The sequence below is a fragment of the Tamandua tetradactyla genome, chromosome 10 (assembly GCF_023851605.1).
Source record: "Tamandua tetradactyla isolate mTamTet1 chromosome 10, mTamTet1.pri, whole genome shotgun sequence".
In the NCBI taxonomy this organism is placed as follows: Eukaryota; Metazoa; Chordata; class Mammalia; order Pilosa; family Myrmecophagidae; genus Tamandua; species Tamandua tetradactyla.
Window position 1 is genome coordinate 87776530 of NC_135336.1, and position 20955 is coordinate 87797484.

A 20955-nucleotide genomic window follows, 5' to 3' on the forward strand; every position below is an offset into this window, starting at 1 on the left:
GTTTTCTGTCTCTTGGAAACAATGAAATTACTTAAATGCAGAATGTTGATGGACTGTGGACTTTGGGCCTTCTACATGACGCCTAATGAAAGCAGGTGGCTGAAGGATGCACTGATGGAGAAGTAGAATGGCGAACAATGGTGTATACTTATGAAGGAAGGTTGTGCTTCTACAAAAAGTAACAATGTCATGAGGCATGCAACAAAGTGAATAAACATGTGGGACATTTGGTGAGACAAAATAAGCCAAAAACAAAAAAAAAAAATGGTACAGTCACCTTTAGTAAATGCTTATAAGAAAACAGGGGTCTAGATTGCAAGCTTTTAGAGCAGACACATTAAGTCTGGAGGGGTGATTACTATTTCTGGATTTTGAGAGCCTGTTTTATATATATAACCTGATATTTAGAGATTAGAATGAAGCCAAACAGATTGGAGTTAAAGTAATTCAGAACATAGGGGTAAGGAAGACAGTGCCTATATTTTAGAACCACACATACTCTTTGAGACCAATGGAAGAAAGGTTTATTTGATATGGAACTGAAATTTTCTGGAGTGCTTAATCTAATTCAACCTATTTGTATAGCTCATTTGAATAACTAAAACACAGAGAGCACAGAATGAGAAAACATCCCTGTCCTAGTTTCCTAGCTGCCAGAACATAATATATCAGAAACAGAATGGCTTTTAAAAAAGGAAATTTAATGAGTTGCTAGTTTACAGTTCTAAGGCAGAGAAAATGTCCCAATTAAAACAAGTCTATAGAAATATCCAATCTAAGGCATCCAGGGAAAGATACCTTGGTTCAAGAAGGCTGATGAAGTTCAGGATTTCCCTCTCAAGTGAGAAGGCACATGACGAACACATTCAGAGTTTCTCTCTCATCTAGAAGGGCACATGGCGGACATGGTATCATCTGCTAGCTTCTTCTCGCTTCCAGTTTCATGAAGCTCTCCAGGAGGCATTTTCCTTCTTTATCTCCAAAGGTCGCTGGCTGGTGGACTCTGCTTCTCGTGGCTATGTCATTCTGCTCTGCTCTCTCTGACTCTCCTTCATTATCCAAAATGTTTCCTCTTTTATAGGACTCCAGAAACTTATCAAGACCCACCCAAATGGGTGGAGGCATGTCGTCACCTAATCCAGTTTAACAACCACTCTTGATTAAATCACATCTCCAGGGAGATGATCTGATTACAGTTTCAAACATACAGTATTGAATAGGGATTATTCTGCCTTTACAAAATGGGATTTTGATTAAAACATAGCTTTTCTAAGGGACATACATCCTTTCAAACCAGCACACCTCATTCATTTCTTCTTCAACACTCTTCCTTTCCTTAAGCAGATACAAGCATTTGACTTGTATCATTTTCCTTCTCTCTGAAGAACGTATTTTAACTTCTCTTGCAAGTCTGGCCTACTGACAACAAATTCTCTCAGCTTTGATTTGTCTGAGAAAGTTTTTATTTCTTCTTCATGTATGAAGGATAGTTCTGATGGACACAGAATTATAAATTTGTGGTATTTTTTCTGCCACTTAAATTATTTCACTCCACTCTCTTCTAGTTTGTATGCTGTCATGGGTTGAATGTCCCCTAAGGGATATACTCAAGTCCTATCCTCTGTTCTTGTGACTGTGACCTTATTTGAAACAGGATCTTTGAAGATGTGATTAGTTAAAACAAGATAAAACAGGATTAGAGTGGGCCCTAATCCAATATTACTGGTGTCCTTACAAAAAGAGCAAAATTTCCTTACAAAGACACAAGGAAGAATAAACACCATGTGACAGCACACATAAAGAATGAAGTGATGCATTGCCAAGTCAGCAAACACTGGAAGCTGTAAGAGACAATGAAGGATTCTCTCCTATAAATTTCAGAGGGAACATGGCCCACTGACACTTGATTTTGGACTTCTAGCTTTCAGAACTATGAAACAATGCATCTTTGTTGTTTTAAGTCACCTAATTTGCAGTATTTTATGTTAACCTTAGGAAACTAAAATCACCTCCAATTTTAGCTTTAACTTCATTAACCAATGAGATGAAAGGGCTGCTATTAAGCCAGTGCCTTGTTTAAGTCCTGAATGTCATCAGAAAATATTTTATAGTCCATTTCCCAAATCTATAATTTTATCTTTTCTCTGTTTGCATGAATGTATTGTGGGATTTGTGTGGGAAATATTTTAGGAGAGTTTGTCCTAATTTCCACGCCTTTCTTTTTTATTTACCCTTAGATTTATTAAAGAAATAGGTAAGCCCATAAGCACCTTTTTGGGTCAGTGTAATTGGCTTTACACATCCAGGATTTAGCATCTAGGGTTCTGATCAACTTGTATATGAGTCGATATAGATTAGGTAACTCTGAGTTGTATGCAGTCAAAAGGATCCTAAATTATTCTATGAATAGTTACTGATCTTGTCTGTGTTTAAGGAAATCTTTAATTATCACTCTTAATTCAGCCCAAGTCCTGCATATTTGGCTGATGGGTAAGATGAATCTTGAGAAGCATCTGGAAATTAAGGGTCTTGGAGAGTCACTGGAGAAAAAGTAGGGGGTCTGGACAAAGAGAAGAGGATGAAGGAGTAGATAGATAGAGAAGTAGGAAGAAAAATGCTCCATGGGATCAACACCAAGCTCAGGACAAAAATTAAGAAGGAAGGAGAATCTTCTCTGGCTTTATTAATGACCCACAGCAGTTTGTCCAAATGAATAAAGTGAGTACTACAAACTCACTGGTTGTGAGATTGGCTAGATCAATAAGCTTATAGGGCCTGTAATTCTCCTTGAACCAAGGTATCTTTCCCTGGACACCCTAGATTGGACATTTCTATAGACTTGTTTTAATTGGGACATTTTCTCAGCCTTAGAACTGTAAACTAGCAACTTATTAAATTTCCCTTTTTAAAAGCCATTCTGTTACTGATATATTGCATTCTGGCAGTTAGCAAACTAGAACAGAAGGTAAAGTGAATCTTTAATTTTTCTTATTTTAATTGATTTAATAGATAACTGTTCAAAATAATAATAGCAACAAGGTATTGGGTGATTTGGGCTCATGGATAAGTACAATAAGCAATGCTGTGAGGGAAAAGAAGGAATTGTTAATACTCTGCTATGAGGTACTTGCACTACTCATAAAGAAGCAAAGCACTATTTGAACATAGACTTAGATTAGTTATAAAGGTACAGTGTGAATGCAATCACTAAGACAATTTTTTAAGAAGTACCATTGATATGCTGGGAGAAGAGTGAAAATGGGATCATATAAAATGCTCAATTAAAACCAGAGAGGGCAGTGAGAGAGGGGAAGGTTAAAAAAGAAACAAGTACAATGCATAGAAAACCATTACAAATATGATAGATATTAATTCAATTATAATGGTGGTCATTTTAAATGTGAATGATCTAAAAACTAAAATTAAAAGACTGAGGCACTACCCCAATCAAGATGGGAGAGTGAGATGCTTCAGGGCTCCATCCCCCAACAGAAACTTTGAACAACCAGAAAGAACTGAAAGACACATCTTTCCCAAAGCTCTAGGAAACAGTTAAAGAGCTGCGGTAACAGGGAGCTTGCCAATTCGAGAAAAAGCCTACTTAGAAATGGTAAGGTCTTAGGCAGTACAATGGTGGCTCAGTGGCAGAATTCTCCCAGTGCATATCCCTGGCCTCAGTTCTGGAAAGAGCAGAGTAATTCTTGTGCACATACTTGGAGCATGTATGTCTGGCCTAATCTGATGATTCCTGAGGGACTCACTACTACAGAACCATGGAGGCAAGACAGTAGGGGGATGATGTATTTAACATGTTAAAAGCAAAAAACTGCAAACCAGGAATCTATATCTGGAAAAACTATCTTTCAGCAATGAGGGAGAGATTAAGACATTCCCTGATAAACAAAACTGAGCAGGTTTATCAACCTGAACTGGCTGTATAAGAGATACAAGAGAGTTCTGCAGGTTGAAAGGAAAGGGCACTAAATAATATATCGAAGCTACCTGAAGAAATGGTGATCTCCAGGAAGAGAACCACGTGGGTAAATATAAATGCCAGTACTTTTTATACTTGGTTTTAACTCAACTCTTTATTTCCTCTAGAATCTAAATGGCAAATGCATAAAATGTAATGAATATTAGCGTTATTAGACTCATAAACTATAAACATGCAATTTGTGATAAGAACTATATAAAGGTGGAGGGATGGAGGAGTATAGGAACACAGCTTGTCTATACTATTGAAGTTAAGGTAGTATCTAAGCAGTCAAGAGAGATACAGATTTAAGATATTAAATTTAAGTGCCATGGTAACTACAAAGAAAATAGAATACAAAAGCTCACAGAACCGAAATAAGTGTACACTTTGCCACGGAAATGGGGATTTAAGATAAATAGTTATAGGGTTTCTGTTTGTGGAGATGGAAAAGTTTTAGTACTGGAACGTGGTGAGTATACTGCAACATTGTAAATATGAGTAATCTAACCAAATGATAGGCTTGGGAGTGGTTGAGATGGGAAAGTTTATGCTATATATGTGTTCCCACAATTTAAAAAAAATAAGAATGAGCAACTAAAGTGACAATTACAATTAAATGCAATACGTGCTCCTGAACAGGAACTATTAATGGAGAAAAAATCCAAAAAGACATTTTTTGCACATATTAAAAGTTTGGAATAATAACTGTAAGCTTTATATCAATTTAAAATTTCATGAAATTGATAACTGCATTTAAGGTGGATAAATAAGTATACTAGCTTGTTCTTAGGAAAGATATCTGGCAGTATTTAGTGTTCAAGGAGAAGGAAGTATACGACCTACACACTGAAGTGATCAGAAAATGATGGATAGATAGAATGAAAGAGATAAATAGATAAATTGCAAGATTGATGGAATAGAGGTTATAACAGCACAGCAAATATAGCAAAATGTTAAAATTGATGGCTCTTGGTGTTGGAGGGAATAGGGGTAAGTTGCATTTTCTGTCTGAAGTTTGTATTTTTTTTTAACTCTATATGTTTCAAAATATTTTTAAAGTACTTAAAAATAAAATGTTAAAAAAGGCAGAGACTGACAGAGTGGGTAAAAAAAAACCCTTTTTTTGTTGTTTTTGTCTACAAAAAAGCAACTTTAAAGATAGAGACAAATTAAAAGTAAAGTGATAGAAAAATATAAATCAAGCTAATGCAAATCAAAAGAAAGCTGGAGTACCTGTATTAATTTCAGGCAAAGCAGACTTCAAAACAAGGAAAATTAAAGGGATAAAGTGATCAGTTCTCCAGGAGACATAACAAAACCTTATTGTGTATGCATCTGACAGCATGTTAAATATTTGAAGCAAAAACTGATAGAACTACAAAGATAGAGAAAGCCACTGTCATAGTTTTAGACGTCATCACACTTCTCTCAGTAATTGACAGATCCAGGAGGCAGAAAATCAGTAAGCTTTTAGTTTGTTAAAGCTGCCAGAATGCAATACACCAGCAATGGAATGGCTTTCAAAAAGGGAAATTTATTAAGTTGCAATTTCACAGTTCTAAGGCCATAAAAATGTCCAAACTAAAATATCCAGGGAAAGATACCTTGATTCCAGAAAGACCAATGGGTTCAGAACACCTCTGTCAGCTGGAAAGGCACATGGCAACATTTGCTAGCTTTCTCTTCTCATTTCATAAGGCTTCACCAGAAGTGTTATCCTTCTGCATCTCCAAAGATATCTTGCTGTGTGGGCTCTGTCTGCACTAAAGATTTTCCCAAAATGGTTCCCTCTTAAAGGACTCCATCAAACTATCCCACCTTGAATGGATGGAGACACATCTCCCTGGAAACCACATGATCAAAAGTTACCAGCCACAACTGGGTGGGCCACATCTCCATGGAAACAACAAAAGAGATTCCACCCAGCAATACTGAATGAGGATTAAAGAATATGGCTTGGCTTCCCGGAAGAGAGGCCGGCGTGGGCCACGTGACTGCCCGCCGCGCGCGGCCCTGGCTGGGGCGGCCGGGGAAGTCCGCTGAGGTCACGGTGCAGTCGCCTGTGGGCTCCGGGAGACGAGGGGCCTCGGCTGCGCGGTCCCGTCAGCAGGCGCTGAGGATCCGGCGCGGATCGCCCCTTAGCGCCCGCACTGCCTCGGAGATGCTCGTCTGGCCTCTGGCGCCGAGCAGTGGCCGTGGGGTCGCGGATACCAGAGGGGACGAGGTGAGGCCTCACCTGGGCGACCCGGCCCCGGCCCAGGCCCCCAGGTTCACCTGGATGACGGCTGTTTGAATGGGCGCGGACTCGGCCCTTGCTCCTTAAGTTCCGCTTTCTGCACTGTGGCCAGAACGACCGAAAACTGGGCGCGCGAACACAAAGCGGACCCCGAGGCCTGCGCAGGGCCGCGCTTTAAAACCGGAGTCTCCGCTGGAAACGTGCGGTGGCTTCCAATCTATAACCTGCAAGACCGTACAAGAACCCACGGGACCTGACCTGCCCTCTTCCCCCTAACGGGGACCCACCCTGCCTCTTCACCCTAACGGGGACCTACCCTACCCCCTTCCCCCTAATACGGGCCCCCCTGCCCCTTCCCCCTCTAACAGGGGCCCACCCTGCCCCCTTCCCCTCTAACACCTCTCCTCCCCACACACACACATGTTCTGCTGAAGCCACAGTGGCCTCTGCCATGCCTGAAACACACCAGGACCACTTCCATCTTTGCCCTTGCTGCTCCTTTGGAATGCTCTGCCCCTAGGGAATCCCTTGGCTCCCACCTTTCCCACTGTCAGGTTTTTGTTTAACCCTTACACTGTCTATTAGGCCTTCCCTGACAACCCTAGTTAAAATCCAAGCCCCCACAACTGCCTGTATGATTTACTTATTTGTTGTCATTCTCCTGCCACAAGAGTGTAAGCTTCATAAATGCAGGGAATTTTTTTCTGTTCTCTGTTGTATCTTCAATGCCTAGAACAGCACCTCACAAGCAATACCACTCAATAATACATATTTGCTGTAAAATGAATTAAAGGCCTAAATTTAAGAGCTGAAGCTATAAGACTCTGGGAAGAAAACACAGAGACAAATCTACACGACCTCGAATTCTCTTAGCTATGACACCAAAAGCGCAGGCAGCAAGAACAAAAAAAGATAAATTGGACTTTATCAAAATTAAAAACTTTTGTGCATTAATCAACACTATCAAGAGAGTGAAAAGACAACCCACAAATTGGGAGAAAATAGTGGTAAATCTATTTGCTAAGGATGTAATATGCAGACCATATAAAGAATGCCTACAATTCAAAAAAGCAAATAATTCAATTAAAAATGGACCCAGGACTTGAACAGACATTTCTTTAGAGAAGATAGACAAGTGGCCAATAACTCATGAAAAGTTGTTTATCATCATTAGTCATGACGAAAATGCACCAGAAGGTGGAAACAAACCAAGTGTCTGTCAGCACATGAATGGATGAACAAAATGTGGTAAATGCATACAAGGGAATATTATTCAGCCTTAAAAAGGATTGGAGCTCAGATTCATGGGACAACATGAATGAGCTTTGAAAACATTTTGCTGCAAAATGGGTCCTATGTTATCCGCAAACTGAAGCACAGAGAGGTTAAGCCACTTCCTGAAGTCACACAGCTAGCAAATGGGAGCATCTGAGAGCTGTGCTGCCCCCAAAGCCAGCGGTCAAGCAAGTGAGAATAAGGCACGAGTAAACAGAAACTGAGCTAAGAGAGAGGCAGAGGGAATTCCCACGTGATGGTGAAGAGAGACTCCCAGATGGAGAGACGTCACCAGCCCAGGAAAACAAACACATCAAAACAAAGGTGAACCCAGCGGCTGCATTTCCATGTGTCACCAGGTTTTAAGGTTCCAAAGGAAAATTTCTCTCTGTTTCCTAATAGGGGTGTGTTGGTTCCAAACTGTCATGTACCCCAGAAAAGCCATGCTCTCTAATCCAACCTTGTGGGGGCGGTGGGGACAGACTGTTGTAGGATGGGACCTTTGGATCAGGTTGTTTCCATGGGGATGGGACCCCACCCAGCCAAGGTGGCCTTTAGTCCACTCACTGGAGTCCTTTAAGAGGGAGATATTTTGGAGAAAGCACAGACACTTGGAGACAGAAAACTTCCCAGGAGATGCTAAGCAAAGAGATGATATCCAGAGTTTGCTGCCGAGAAGCTAGGAGAGGACCTGAGGATGACAGGAAGCCGCTGGAGTCAGAAGCTGAAAGCAGCGACCAGGAGCTGGGACCCACAGACGCAGGCCACGTGCCTCCCACCTGACAGAGGTGTCCAGGGGCCAGGAGCCTTCTTCTTCAGAGTCTGGGATCATCTTGCTGATGCCTTAATTTGGACATTTTCATGGCCTTAGAACTGTAAATTGGTAACCTAATAAATCCCCTTTGTAAAAACCAATCCATTTCTGATATATTGCATTCCGGCAGCTTCAGCGAACTGAAACAAAGGGAAAATCAGAAAAAATCCCATTATCTCATAATAGAAGAATAAATGCAGACACTGAAAATGATGACTCATAGCTGTGACTATTGGTGTGGGATGGGGCCGAGCTCTGCTGTGGCAACACAGCGTGGTGGTTAGGACGTGGGCTCTGGAGCAGACTACCTGTGTCTGAATCTCAGCCGGGCCACCCTCAGCTGGGTGTCCTTGGTAAGTCACTTACCCTCTCTGTGCCTTGGTTTCGCATCTATAAAATGGGGTTACTAATAGTACGTATTGTACAAGACTGTGAGAAGGTAAAATGAATGAATACGCACAGAGCCACCAGAGTGTGCGTTGGAAGTACCCAGTACATCCTAGCTGTTACTATTGAATGAGAAAATAGCACAAACTCACCGTGGTGTCGAGATATGTGCGTAAACAATGCGTTGGAAAAAAATTGTGAGGTGATTTACACAATGCCCTAAACTTAAGATTGTGTTCCACTCTCTTCTCCATGCTTTCTTGTATTGCCTGATTTTTAAAAAATAAATGACATGCCGATAAAAAAAAAAAAAAAAAAAAAAAGAATATGGCTTTTCTGCGTTACACAAGACCCCAGACTGGCACAGTAAGTATATAGTTGAACTGAACATCTTCATCAATCAACTGGTTTTAGTTGATATTTATAGAATACTTCATCCAAAACAGCTGAGTACACATTATTCTCAAACTTGCATGAAACAGTCACCAAGCTAGAATGTATACTGGGCCATAAAATACACCTGAACAAATTTAAATGAATAAAAAACATACAAATTATAGTCTTAGACCACAATGAAATTAAACTAGAAATCAATAACAGGAAGATAGCTGGAAAATCCCAAAATATTTGGAGACTAAACAACACACTTCTACGTAGCACATGGATCAAAGAAGAAATCTGACGAGAAATCTAAAAATATTTTAAACTAAATGAAAATGAAAACATACCATCAAAATTTGTGAGATGTGACAAAAGCAACACTAAAAGGGAAATGTATAGCATTGAATTTTCTTAGGAACAAAGAAACATCTAAAATCAATAACCTAAACTTTCACCTTAGGAAACTAGAGAAAGAAGAGCATATAATCCTAAAGTAAGCAACAGAAAAAAGTAATGAAAATTAGAGCAGAACATACTTATGCTAATGTCATTATCAGATTATCCCAAATGGTTGTCACCATTCTCAGTCTTGCTGACTGCTGGAGTAGCCATCCATCACAGAGGCCCGTGATAAAAACTTCTGAGAAATTCCAGTCTCATCAAAGAAAACCATAGAAAAACACAGCCGATGCATTTCCACGTGCATCTACATAAACAAATGACTTTAAGCAAATCATTGTGGCTGCTAGTGTCCCTCTCTCCCAGAAAATGAGCAATTATTACAATATACTGATCAGGCCCTAGGTAAATCTAAATCTGAATTCAAAAATATTTATGGGGCAGTGGGCCATTTACTTATCACCTGGAAGAAAATAACAGAGTTCCAAATATGTTAACCATTTTAATGTAGAGCCTTCGTTCTAACTTTGTATTATGAACAACTCCTTTATCCTTGATCCCCATTTGCCCCTATTGGATACTACTTCCTTTGCCACCAGGACAACTGGTCCTGTTTGCCTCCAACTAACATTTCATGCACTTTTGGAATATTATTCCAAGAATTCTTTGTACAAAGACACCCTAATCCTATAAATCATCATGCCTGGAAATACAACTCAGCTGGGAGATTCAACATGAAGCCATCCTTGATTATTCAGTTTCTATACTTGAGTGAATTACTGACTCATTATTGTTCAAACAATCAGAGACAATTATAGGACTCATCAAATAGAAAAATACTAGAAGGAATGTATTACTAACTCTGGCAGATGTTATTAATGATACCACCTCTGCCATAGGTGGAACACCGATCAGTCTCAGGTTGTTGAAATAAGTAGTGAGATGGACAATTGCACTGCTCTGTAATTTCTTGTTCGTTAGTTATGGTGGCATCTGTGCCATTGCTAATATTTCTTGCCATTCTTGGATCAATGAAATAGCCAAAGTTGAACATGCTCTACATCACCACACAAAGCTTCTTGACTCTCTGAGTTTGTTCTTTATAGGCTGTGCTGGTTTGAAATGGTTGTGTACCCCAGGAAAGACATGTCCTTTGAATGTAATCCTGTGGAGGCAGACTACTGTTGGGTGGAAACTTCTGAATTAGATTGTTTCCATGGAGATGTGGCCCCTCTTATTCAGGTAGGTCTTAATCTACTACTGGAGTCCTTTAAAAGGGAGACATTTTAGAGAAACCACAGAGGCTTGAAAAGAAGAAACACCCCCAGGAGATGCTAAGCTAAGAGTTGAAATTCAGAGTTTGCCCCAGAAAAACTAAGAGAGGACCCTGGAATCAGAAGCTGAAAGCAACGAACCAGAAGCAAGGACCAGCAGATGCCAGCCATGTGACTTCCCAGCTGACAGAGGTGCTCCAGGGGCTGGAGGCCTATCTTCAGAGTCCAGGTATCATCTTGTTGATGCCTTATTTCAGAACTCAGAACTGTCTATTTGTAACCTAATAAATCCCCTTTGTAAAAGCCAATCCATTTCTGGTATATTGCATTCTGACAGCCTTTAGCAAACTGAAACATGGGCTATGAGATTTGTTCTCCTTACCTGCATTGGGCAATTTCCTAGTTCCAAAGGCTCTTACAGAGATTATTAATTGTTCTTAATTTGACATAGTAGTCATGGTGCTGATCCATTGCATTCTATTCAGAGTCTCAAATGTTTCTGCATAGCCACTATCTCACCAGATGATCACCAAATGGTATGATAACTAAAAGGTCAAAAAGCCCTTGTGACATAGTTGGCTATGGGGATGCCTAGGCAATCCCCAAATAGGGAAGATCAGATATATAGCCTTTCCTAAATTGACCAAATTCTTGCGAGTGAGAGAACATCTAAAAGGGGGCCTGAAAGATTGAAAAATGGACAATGGCCAGACCACATAGGACAGTAGAACTCTGACCTACTTAAGAAGTCCTGGAAGCCAAACCAGAACATCCACAGTAACCAGCCAGAGTAAGCCAAACCACAATCTCTGCAGCAGAACTATCAGTACTAGTAATGCCAACTTCCTTTTTTTTTTTTTTTTGCCCCTGCTTCCAACTCAGGAACAGCAAGAGAAAGCCAAATATGCCCTGCTTCAGGTTAGCCCACTCCAGCTTCTCTTGGACAACATCTTCAACCAGAGCATACCTGAAAAATTCTATTTTTATAAATCTATTCCGCTACTGTGACTTTGAGTATCTGCCCCATTCAATAAATAACTTCTCTTTTTTCACTTTTGGGTAGTCTTGTTTATTTCCACATGTGCAATGTTCATTTCTACAATGGGATTCTATGCAGTTGGTTAAAGAAAAAAAAAAGATATGTGTTCCAACACAGCTCTTGAAGAGCTTTGAATCAGTGCAGCCTTAAAACCAAGGAACAAGCTAGGCAGGGAGTTAGATATGAATTTTTATTAGGACCCATAATGAACAGGAGAAAATTTTTCTCAATGGTGGCCATTCAAGAAATGGAATCAGCACTCTACAAAAAGGTGGAGAGTGCAAAGGACAATATATAAGGGTTTAGGACAAAGATAGTCCATAGGGTGTAAGAACACAATTACAGCAGGGTCTCATGACACAGGAGGCTGGAGGCGTGTTATCAACAGTGATCAAAGGAGGGGAGTTTTAATTCTTTGTTTACGATACCATATGTACATTCTTCCCCCCCCCCATCCCGAGGAGAACTGATGAACTTTAAGTAAACAGCTTAAGTAAGAGCATGACATTAAGACTATGTCACAACTATGTCACAAGGGCTTTTTGACCTTTTAGTTATCATTTCATTGTGGTGATCATCTGGTGAGATAGTGGCTATGCAGAAACATTTGAGACTCTGAATAGAATGCAATGGATCAGCACCATGACTACTATGTCAAATTAAGAACAATTAATAGTCTCTGTAAGAGCCTTTGGAACTAGGAAATTGCCCAATGCAGGTAAAGAGAACAAATCTCATAGCCCATGTTTCAGTTTGCTAAAGGCTGTCAGAATGCAAAGTTTAAGTAAGTAAACTTTAAGTAAACAGCTACGTGCAGTAACTTATTCTCAGTATGAAGGAGGAGGCTGGATGCCGAGTCCCTACCACATGTAAATTTTTTCAAGATACATTATTTTAAAAAGTAAGGGCAGAACACTATGTTTTATATAATCGCTTTTAGATAAAAAAAAAAAAAAAGAAGATGTACACATTGCAAACAATAGTTAATATTTTGGAGCCACCTGGAGCTTGGAGGTGGATTAGAGGTCTTTCATTTTTTATTTTTTACCTCTCCCTATAGCATGAATTATCTAACTACATAGGTGTTATACAATGCCATTCCGAGTTATTTTCATTTCTTCCCATTATATATTGGGAATATTCCTAGATGGTAGAATTTTTTCTCAGCTTAAATTTATATGTTCCTAGAAGTTTCGCCAGGCTTCTTGGAAGGTTTTGTTTGGAATTCCAGAATGCTAGGCAACATTTCTAAACATTTCCGCAAATAGGGTACAGGCAAAGGTGCCCCAGAGTTGAAAAGCTTAAAAGATTGTCATGCTCTTAAATGTTTCTATTTGCAGAAAAAAATGAAATATTATTAAATTAATAATCCAATCAACCTCAGTTTGGTGGTACAGAAAAAACTATGCTTCCTTGGAAAACTACTAGGGTTTAAGTAGCACACCATTGCGTGTTTGGGCATACCACTCCAAGTTATCTGATTCAGATTCCCCTGTCATTGTCTTTGAGCTATTTCACAACTCTGTAAATGGGATAGCAATGCAGATAACTCTTGTCTATAGACAAGCAAGCAAATCCTGTGCTGTTGGGGTGACTACTCTTCCCCACAGTCAAAAAAACAAACAAGTTTTGCATATTGTTGCAAATTCATTTCAGTATTCCTGATCCATAAATATCTCTGCTTTTTTATTTTTTTCAACTGGTTGTAATTTCTGCCTAGATTCCTCATAATAGTTAAATAAAATGCCTTAGCACATGTTTATTTTATATCTACATGAGGGTCATGATTTTACCTTTTATAGAAAATTTCCGATGACCTGTTGTAAGCCCTGCATGAAATAAGAGTCTAGGTTTCCTTATGAAAATGGAAGTCAAACTCATATGAACCTTATTTTATAACTTCTTCTTCTATATGGTGGGAATAACATCTCCCTCATGCGTTCTTAAAATGATCAAAGGAGAAACAGTTGGCTCAATGAGAGAATTGGGTGCAGTAGAAATGAGAGCAACATTGCTTAGAGGTAAAGTAGCCTGGATTTTAGAGTCTTACCAGTTGGAGATTCACTCCCAGTAAAGGACTTACTTCCAGTTGGAGATTTATTCCCCATTTTGTCACTTACTTACTAAATGACCTCAGTCAAAGTTGCTCAACTTCTCTCTGGGCCTCGGTTTCCCCATCTGTAAAGTGGGAATAATGATGGTACCTACCCCTCATATTGTTGCTGTGAGAATAGGATGTGTTAATATTTGTAACGTTTGTAGAACAGTGGCTCAGACATAGTAAGCATATGCTATAATTTTTTTTTAATATCCTTTCTAATTTTAACACTCTCAAATTCTATGTCTCCTATAAGAATTTTTATAGTTTATCTGCCATTGTGATGCCAGAACAGCCCTGGGAGTTGTTGGAGAAATCTAGACCTCAACCAAAGGCTGGCGCCATGAGAGTTTGTGACTCAGTCACAGGAAAGAATTCAAGGTGTGTACAGCCAAATAATTTAATAAGCTCTATACTGAACACCAGGAGTACTCAGCTGGATGCCAGAGAGCCGCGGGGAATTCTAGGAGAAGTCTAGGCCCCAACCAGGGGCTGATGCCTTGAAGGTTCTTGACTCAGTCACAGGAAACGTAGCTGCAGAGAGATCTAGAGACTAGTCAGTGCGCACAACTCAAACTTAATTAATGAGTGGTGAAAGCACAGGCTAGAAGGAAGATGAGTATGGAATTCTCCAAAGGAGAAGGAGAAATCTGAGGTTGGGACCCCTGCATCATAAAAACTTGGAGGTACCCTGCCCCCTCTGGCTATGCTAATAAGGGATTGATGAGCTGCACTTTTCATTGGTTCTTTTCAGGTGCCAACCTGAGTGAAGGCCGGGGGTGCAGAGTGGGGGGCTGGGTAGGTGTGTTCCTGCCAAAAGGAACTTTTTGTTGTGGGTCTAAGGATCACCTCCCCGGCTGTCCTCCTCTATCTAACCTGCTTTAATTGCACAGCTCTAGAAGCCCCAGACATAAATTAAAGCACATTGTTTCAGAATATAGTAAAAGTACGTCTTATAAGGATTCATGTTTTTAAGTATACAGAATATTTTATTATTTTATAACTTAAGCACATTTTTTCCAAATATGTGAACCAAATCATGGGAGCCATGATTTTTTCCAAATTGGTCCCAAAGGTCAATTCTGATCGTCTGAGTATTTTCTTTTAATTAATCTTCAAATGCCAAATTGTAAACATATTTCAGGCCTCACGGATAAATCTGAACTGGCTCATCATGGGACATTAAGTAGAGAAGCAGAATACCAGGAAAACCCCATTTAGGGTAAAGACATGTAAAATAAATTTGCTTATATGCTTTATATTTCCAGGCCCAGTTAAATGTGACTTTTTTTTAACTTACAGAGAAACCACCAGAGTCTGACAAAATTAGGTTACAATCTTTGTGTGCTTACTACCTGTGTGGCTATGGGCAAATTAGCCGATCTTTCTGAGCCTCACTGTCTTCATTTGTAAAATAAGAATCTTTGTAGGGATTTAATATATAAGTATAGACTCTGTGCTTCACAACATTTTGTAGGATGTGCTTCTCTGTAAATTACATTCCACAGTTCCGTTAAGCTTCCTTGAATCAGCAAAGTTGGAGTTAATTGTCCCTCATCCCTAAGCTTCCTTATTAATTTTCTTGCTTTTATCTCACTCTGCCTCCTATGTTATATTCCGTTTTACCCCAGTGAGGCAGAAGTTCATATATGTATCACTCGTGTTGCCAATAACATATAACAGTTACTTATTGAGCAAATGCTAAAAGCCAGGCTCTAAGTTTCTTGCTTGCATTATTTCATGCCGGCTTAACACCAACACTCTGAGGTAGATAATATGATTATCATTATTATTATTCTGATTTTGCAAATCAGGATGAATAATTTGCCAAGGGTCAACTTCTGCTAAGGGTTTTGTTCTAGTTTGCTAGCTGCCAGAATGCAACATACCAGAGACGGATTGGCTTTTAATAAAAGGGGATTTGTTGGTTCTTCAGAGAAAAGGCAGCTAACTTTCCACTGAGGTTCTTTCTTACATGGAAGGCACAAGATGGTCTCTGCTGGTCTTCTCTCCAGGCCTCTGGGTTCCAACAACTTTCCCCGGGGTGACTTCTTTCTGCATCTCCAAAGGCCTGGGCTGAGCTGCTAGTGCTGAGATGAGGAATGCCGAACTGCTTATGTAATTAGCAACAGATGAGGTTCACGTACCATTGGCTTATGTCCACAGCAACAAGACTGGGTATGCTCACCTGGCCAAGTTGACAACTGATTCTATCACAGCTTTTAAAAGGGGGAATTTAATGAGTTGCTATTTTACAGTTCTAAGACTGAGAAAATATCCTAGTTAAAGCGAGTCTATAGAAATGTCCAATCAAAGGCGTCCAGGAAAAGATACATTGGTTCAAAAAGGCCAATAAAGTTCAGGGTTTCTCTCTAGTGAGAAAGCACATGGTAAACTGGAAGGGCACATGGTGGTTACGGAGTCATCTGCTAGCTTCTTTTTCTGGCTTCCTGTTTCATGAAGCTGCCCAGGAGGCATTTTTCTTCTTCTTCTCCAAAGGTCACTGGCTGGTGGACTCTGCTTCTCATGACTATGTCGTTCTACTCTGCTCTCTCTGAATCTCTTTCATTCTCCAAAATGTTTCCTCTTTTATAGGACTTCAGAAACTTATCAAGACCCACCCAAATGGGTGGAGGCATGTCATCACCTAATCCAGTTTAGCAACCACTCTTGATTAAATCACATCTCCAGGGAGATGATCTGATTACAGTTTCAAACAGACAGTATTAAATAGGGATTTTTCTGCTTTTATGAAATGGGATTTTGATTAAAACGTGGCTTTTCTAGGGTCCATACATCCTTTCAAACCAACACAGGTTTGAACTGGGATTCAAACTCAAGCTCTTTGACTCCACAGCTCCTGCCCTGAGTTACACATACCATTTTCTACTAAGTCTGTTGTTTCCATGTAAGATACATTCACCAACAATGGGTTGTGATAAATTAATTTATTATTATCTTACTCTAATCCTTATAACAAATATGATAGATTGATATGGCAGATTGACAGATATAATAGATTATTTATTAAAAGCAATCTTTTCCTTGGTGGTACAGAAATGACGTGAAATTATTATTACAAATTGCTAAGACTCTTATCAATAGCTAAGTGGCCAACAAAACTAATTTTTTATATGTGTAAGTCTTCCTTTCCCACTTGAATTTATCAGCTCCCAATTATGATCACAAGTGAGTATATCCAGTCCCATTCCTTAATAATTCATTGTGATCTCCATTAGTTGATATTCTAACCATCCAGGAATGCCAATGAGTGTGGATTTTTTTAATTAAAAAAAAACTTATTTGTAGTATAGCAACTCTTTGCATATTATGTAATAGATAATCCAGAAATCCAAAATGCAAACTGCTGGAGAACTTTCTAAGCCTAAATAAGTAAATGAGTGCACCAAGTCCTGCTGATCATCACATGTCCCCTGGAGGTGATTTATTTGCTTGTGAATATTAGACATGGCCTACTTTGCTGTTCTTCACCCACAGGGTCTACGTAGGGAGCATTTCAGTCAAAGAAGAAGGATACTCTGTGATGTTGCAAGACAACTTCCATGTTAGCCCCAGCTATTGTTGGCAGAAATGCCAGGACTATAAAATATTCTGCTTCCTCAATGGACATCTGAGATTAATATAAACTCTTCAACAGTTGAAAGCCCACAGATTTTGAAACAACACCTCCTAGATCTTTGAAAAGTGGAACCATGAATTATATGGCAAATAAAATTCTCACATTGTAAAAAGAGACTCTCCACTTAATTGAAACAATATTTAGGCCAGGTAAACATAGTGCAAGGAGAAAACTGACTGTGAACTATTCAGGCCTACCAAGCCTCCTGTCCCATCCATTACTGCATTCTGTAAGAAATGGCCATGTCACAGTCCCTTCCTGCCCAGGGAGCAGCTCTAGGGGCCTGTTTACATGTAGATGCCCTTATTCTGTAACACTGAAACACCTTTTCTGTGTCCCAACACACCTGATCGGACCAAGGCACCTAAGGGCTGATAATCTCATGTTTTGCCATCCACCTCATAAGTGACCTGGATGAAATAAAAGCTTGTCCAATCAGGGATGATGATGCTGTACTTATCTGATTGGGTATTCTTCTTTGCAGGGGCGGGTATTCGTACCAGAAATATAAGAAGTGAGCCCATAAAAGACACAAAAGCTGAAAATATGAGAAAAATGAGCAGCATAGATGACACAAAGCAAGAGAAATCATGGGGAAGAAAGAAAGAAAGAGCTAAAAGGACAAAAGCATTCACAGAGTTTTGGGGGTGGGTAGTGGGTAATAGTTGTAGTTTGGTAGCAACAAGAGTGCAGAAAGGCAGAGTCCAGTGTGTTGAAAGAAAATTAAATTCTTCACTGAAGAAATATGCCCTGTCTGTTACAGACACCTTGTTAGATAATTCCAATTCCTGGAATAGGACCACTAACCATAAGATCAGGTTCTACAGCTTTTCCTGGGAACCCATGAACCTGACCGTGAAGCTGGCACTTGTCTTCTTTATCTCCATGTGACTTTAGATAACCTGAAAGTTATTCTTTCCACCAAAAGAGATTAATGATCATGCTGCCTCTTTGGTGGATAGAGTTAACTTCTTCTCCAATGACACAAATGGAGCACCAAGGGTCCCTGTCTACCCTAGCTCATCCAAGAAGGACATTTTTGCTATCATTACATTCAAATTTTATAACTTGCAAAATTGAAACTTGATTATTATATGATTTTTTCTTTTTTTAACCAAACTTTTTATTTTAGAGAAGTTCAAAACTTCAGAAAAGTGAGACGAGTTGCACAATTAACCCTATATATCCATATCTTAGATTCACCAATTGTTAAAATTCTGCTATATTTTGAAAGTAAATTGCAGATGATATGCCATTCATCTCTAAATACTTTAGGAAGCATCTTTTTCAGATAAGGATATTCTTCTACACAACCACAATACCATATTACACATAAGAATAAAACACACAATAAAATATTATCTTTACTGGTAGATGCATAAAACACATATAAGTATATAATCTAATATACATAATATATGTTAACACATATAATGTGGTTTTCTTTTTCCTTCTTTCTTTTTCTAATCAGGTTACAGTCAAGATTCACATATTGAATATGGTTAATGTGTCTCAATCTCTTTTTATGGAGAATTTTGTATTCCTCAAGAGTCTTGAACTGTCATCTTATAAAATATTCCGCATTTTGAAATGTCTTGTTTCCTTTTGGAATCATTTAACTTGCTCTTCTATTTCCTGTTAACAGGTCCAGAGGTATGATTAAATGTAGCTAGGACATTGTTTTAAGAAAACACTTCATAGGTTGTACTGTTTACTTGCATCACTGCAGAAGGCACAAAATATCAAGTCATCTCACCATTAATGATATCGAATTTTATCACTTGACTACCATTATACAAACATATATTTATTTTGTAATTTTAGGTTGATGGTTTAATACCATATGAATATCCTATTCCTATACAATTTATTACCCAATGATCTTAGTATTCATTAATGATACTCAGTAAATTAATTATTGAATCACTGTCTCATTTCTCCCTTCAGCAATCTGCTAGAATACTTCTTTTCTTAAACTATAAGAGCCTTTATGTCCTTCCCCTGACCTCACATTATGCCACTGTACTCATGGAACCTTAAAAAATTCAATGTACTATAATCAATTATATTTGTACTTCTTAGTATTTCTTTTGGCTGTTCAATTTTCCCTAAATTAGCCAGTGGTGGCCCTTCCATGAAGTCTGCCTTTGACATGGTCCTATTAGTCTTTAACCCTTTTCTTGTTTTCTGGCACAAGAAGATGATCCATACTCACCTTGCATTTTCTTTGCTCCAGAACAAAAAAAAATTGTCATTTCTCCAAGGTTATTTTATGTTTAAGTTTAAAAACATTATTAACTAACTCTATAATGTCACTTCAGATTTTTTTACTAGTTGGCCAGAAGCAACTGTTATAATAATTACTGTTTTGGGAGCAATGCCAAGAGATTTGTGCATAATATTTCATTTAAGACTTGCAGATGAGATAATATTTTATTCATTTAACAAATAAGAAAATAGAAGCCTAGGGAAATTAAAGAACTTGCTTAAGATCACAGATGTATGTCCAAATCTAAAGGTCATGTTTCCTTTTATACTTTGTCATGGTGTTAGAGACTTACAAAGAAAGATCCACCATAGGGTTGACTTTGTCTAAAAATCCCACCTCTGTGAACATTCAATGTCCAGTTATTGCACAGGTTAGATATTGAAACAAACTTAATTACTAATATTAAATTCCAACAACCCATAATAAATCATTTCCTCAAATGCTAAAGAACATATCCTCTGATAGCATATGTTTCTACTTTAAAAAAATGTAATGCCTCATAAATACAAAGAGAAGTTCCTTTCACAAGGCTCTAACCAGCATTAAATTTATATGCGAGTAAATCTACACTTGTGAGAAAAGTGTTTCACACCTCATCTGAATTGAATAATTGGTACTTTCAACCATAATTAAATAGAAGAATTTGCAAAAATTATAGTATAAATTACATTGCATAATTTTCTGAAAAGATTTCAAAAAATATAATCAATGACCATCTTGATTAGGCTATCATTTCTCAGGCATGAAAACCACCAAATTCACATGCACATAATTAGAGTTAATGGTTTAATCCACCAGCCTGATCTTTTGAAAACCATAACTACAGTAATTACCCCTGGTCAATTTCCGCAGATAGAGACCAGAATGACCATTTCAGAAATGCAGAAACAAAAAATTTACCATGGCCCTCACTTACATGACTTGTCACTGTACAGTTATCTTCCCCACAAGCCTATGTCATTTACGTTCTTTCTGCACATACAACAAATGTCTAGCACATATTAGGTGTTTTAAGAGTATTAAGTTATTAAAAAGCAGCAGTTCAAATACCAGTCATCCATAAAAAGAGCATTCATATGGTGTTATTTGATAAGATCACTTACTGAGCAAATATTTATCAAAGAACTGTGAGAGATCCAAAGACAAATAAAAATCAGTTCATAGTTT

The 20955-nt window shown here is 38.7% G+C and overlaps 1 protein-coding gene and 1 long non-coding RNA gene across 2 annotated transcripts in view; one reads left to right on the plus strand and one right to left on the minus strand.

Annotated features, from left to right (window-relative positions):
* LOC143648029 (uncharacterized) overlaps positions 1-20955 on the minus strand; it is a 369585-nt gene that overhangs the window by 281176 nt on the left and 67454 nt on the right. The gene's annotated exons all lie outside the window — the stretch shown is intronic.
* LOC143648028 (uncharacterized) lies at positions 5928-17631 on the plus strand. The gene is made up of 3 exons (XM_077117636.1): positions 5928-6200; positions 14136-14260; positions 17378-17631. The coding sequence occupies exons 1-3, from the start codon at positions 5928-5930 to the stop codon at positions 17523-17525; spliced, it is 546 nt and encodes a 181-aa protein (XP_076973751.1). The 3' UTR covers positions 17526-17631.

What these genes read in the sequence shown, in the direction of transcription:
- LOC143648028 (XM_077117636.1), top strand. Translation starts at nt 5,928, where the DNA reads ATGGCTTGGCTTCCCGGAAGAGAGGCCGGCGTGGGCCACGTGACTGCC. An exon ending in CGGATACCAGAGGGGACGAG is followed by an intron (nt 6,201 to 14,135) that starts GTGAGGCCTCAC and finishes GTCTCCTATAAG; the next exon opens with AATTTTTATAGTTTATCTGC. An exon ending in GTCACAGGAAAGAATTCAAG is followed by an intron (nt 14,261 to 17,377) that starts GTGTGTACAGCC and finishes CTTCACCCACAG; the next exon opens with GGTCTACGTAGGGAGCATTT.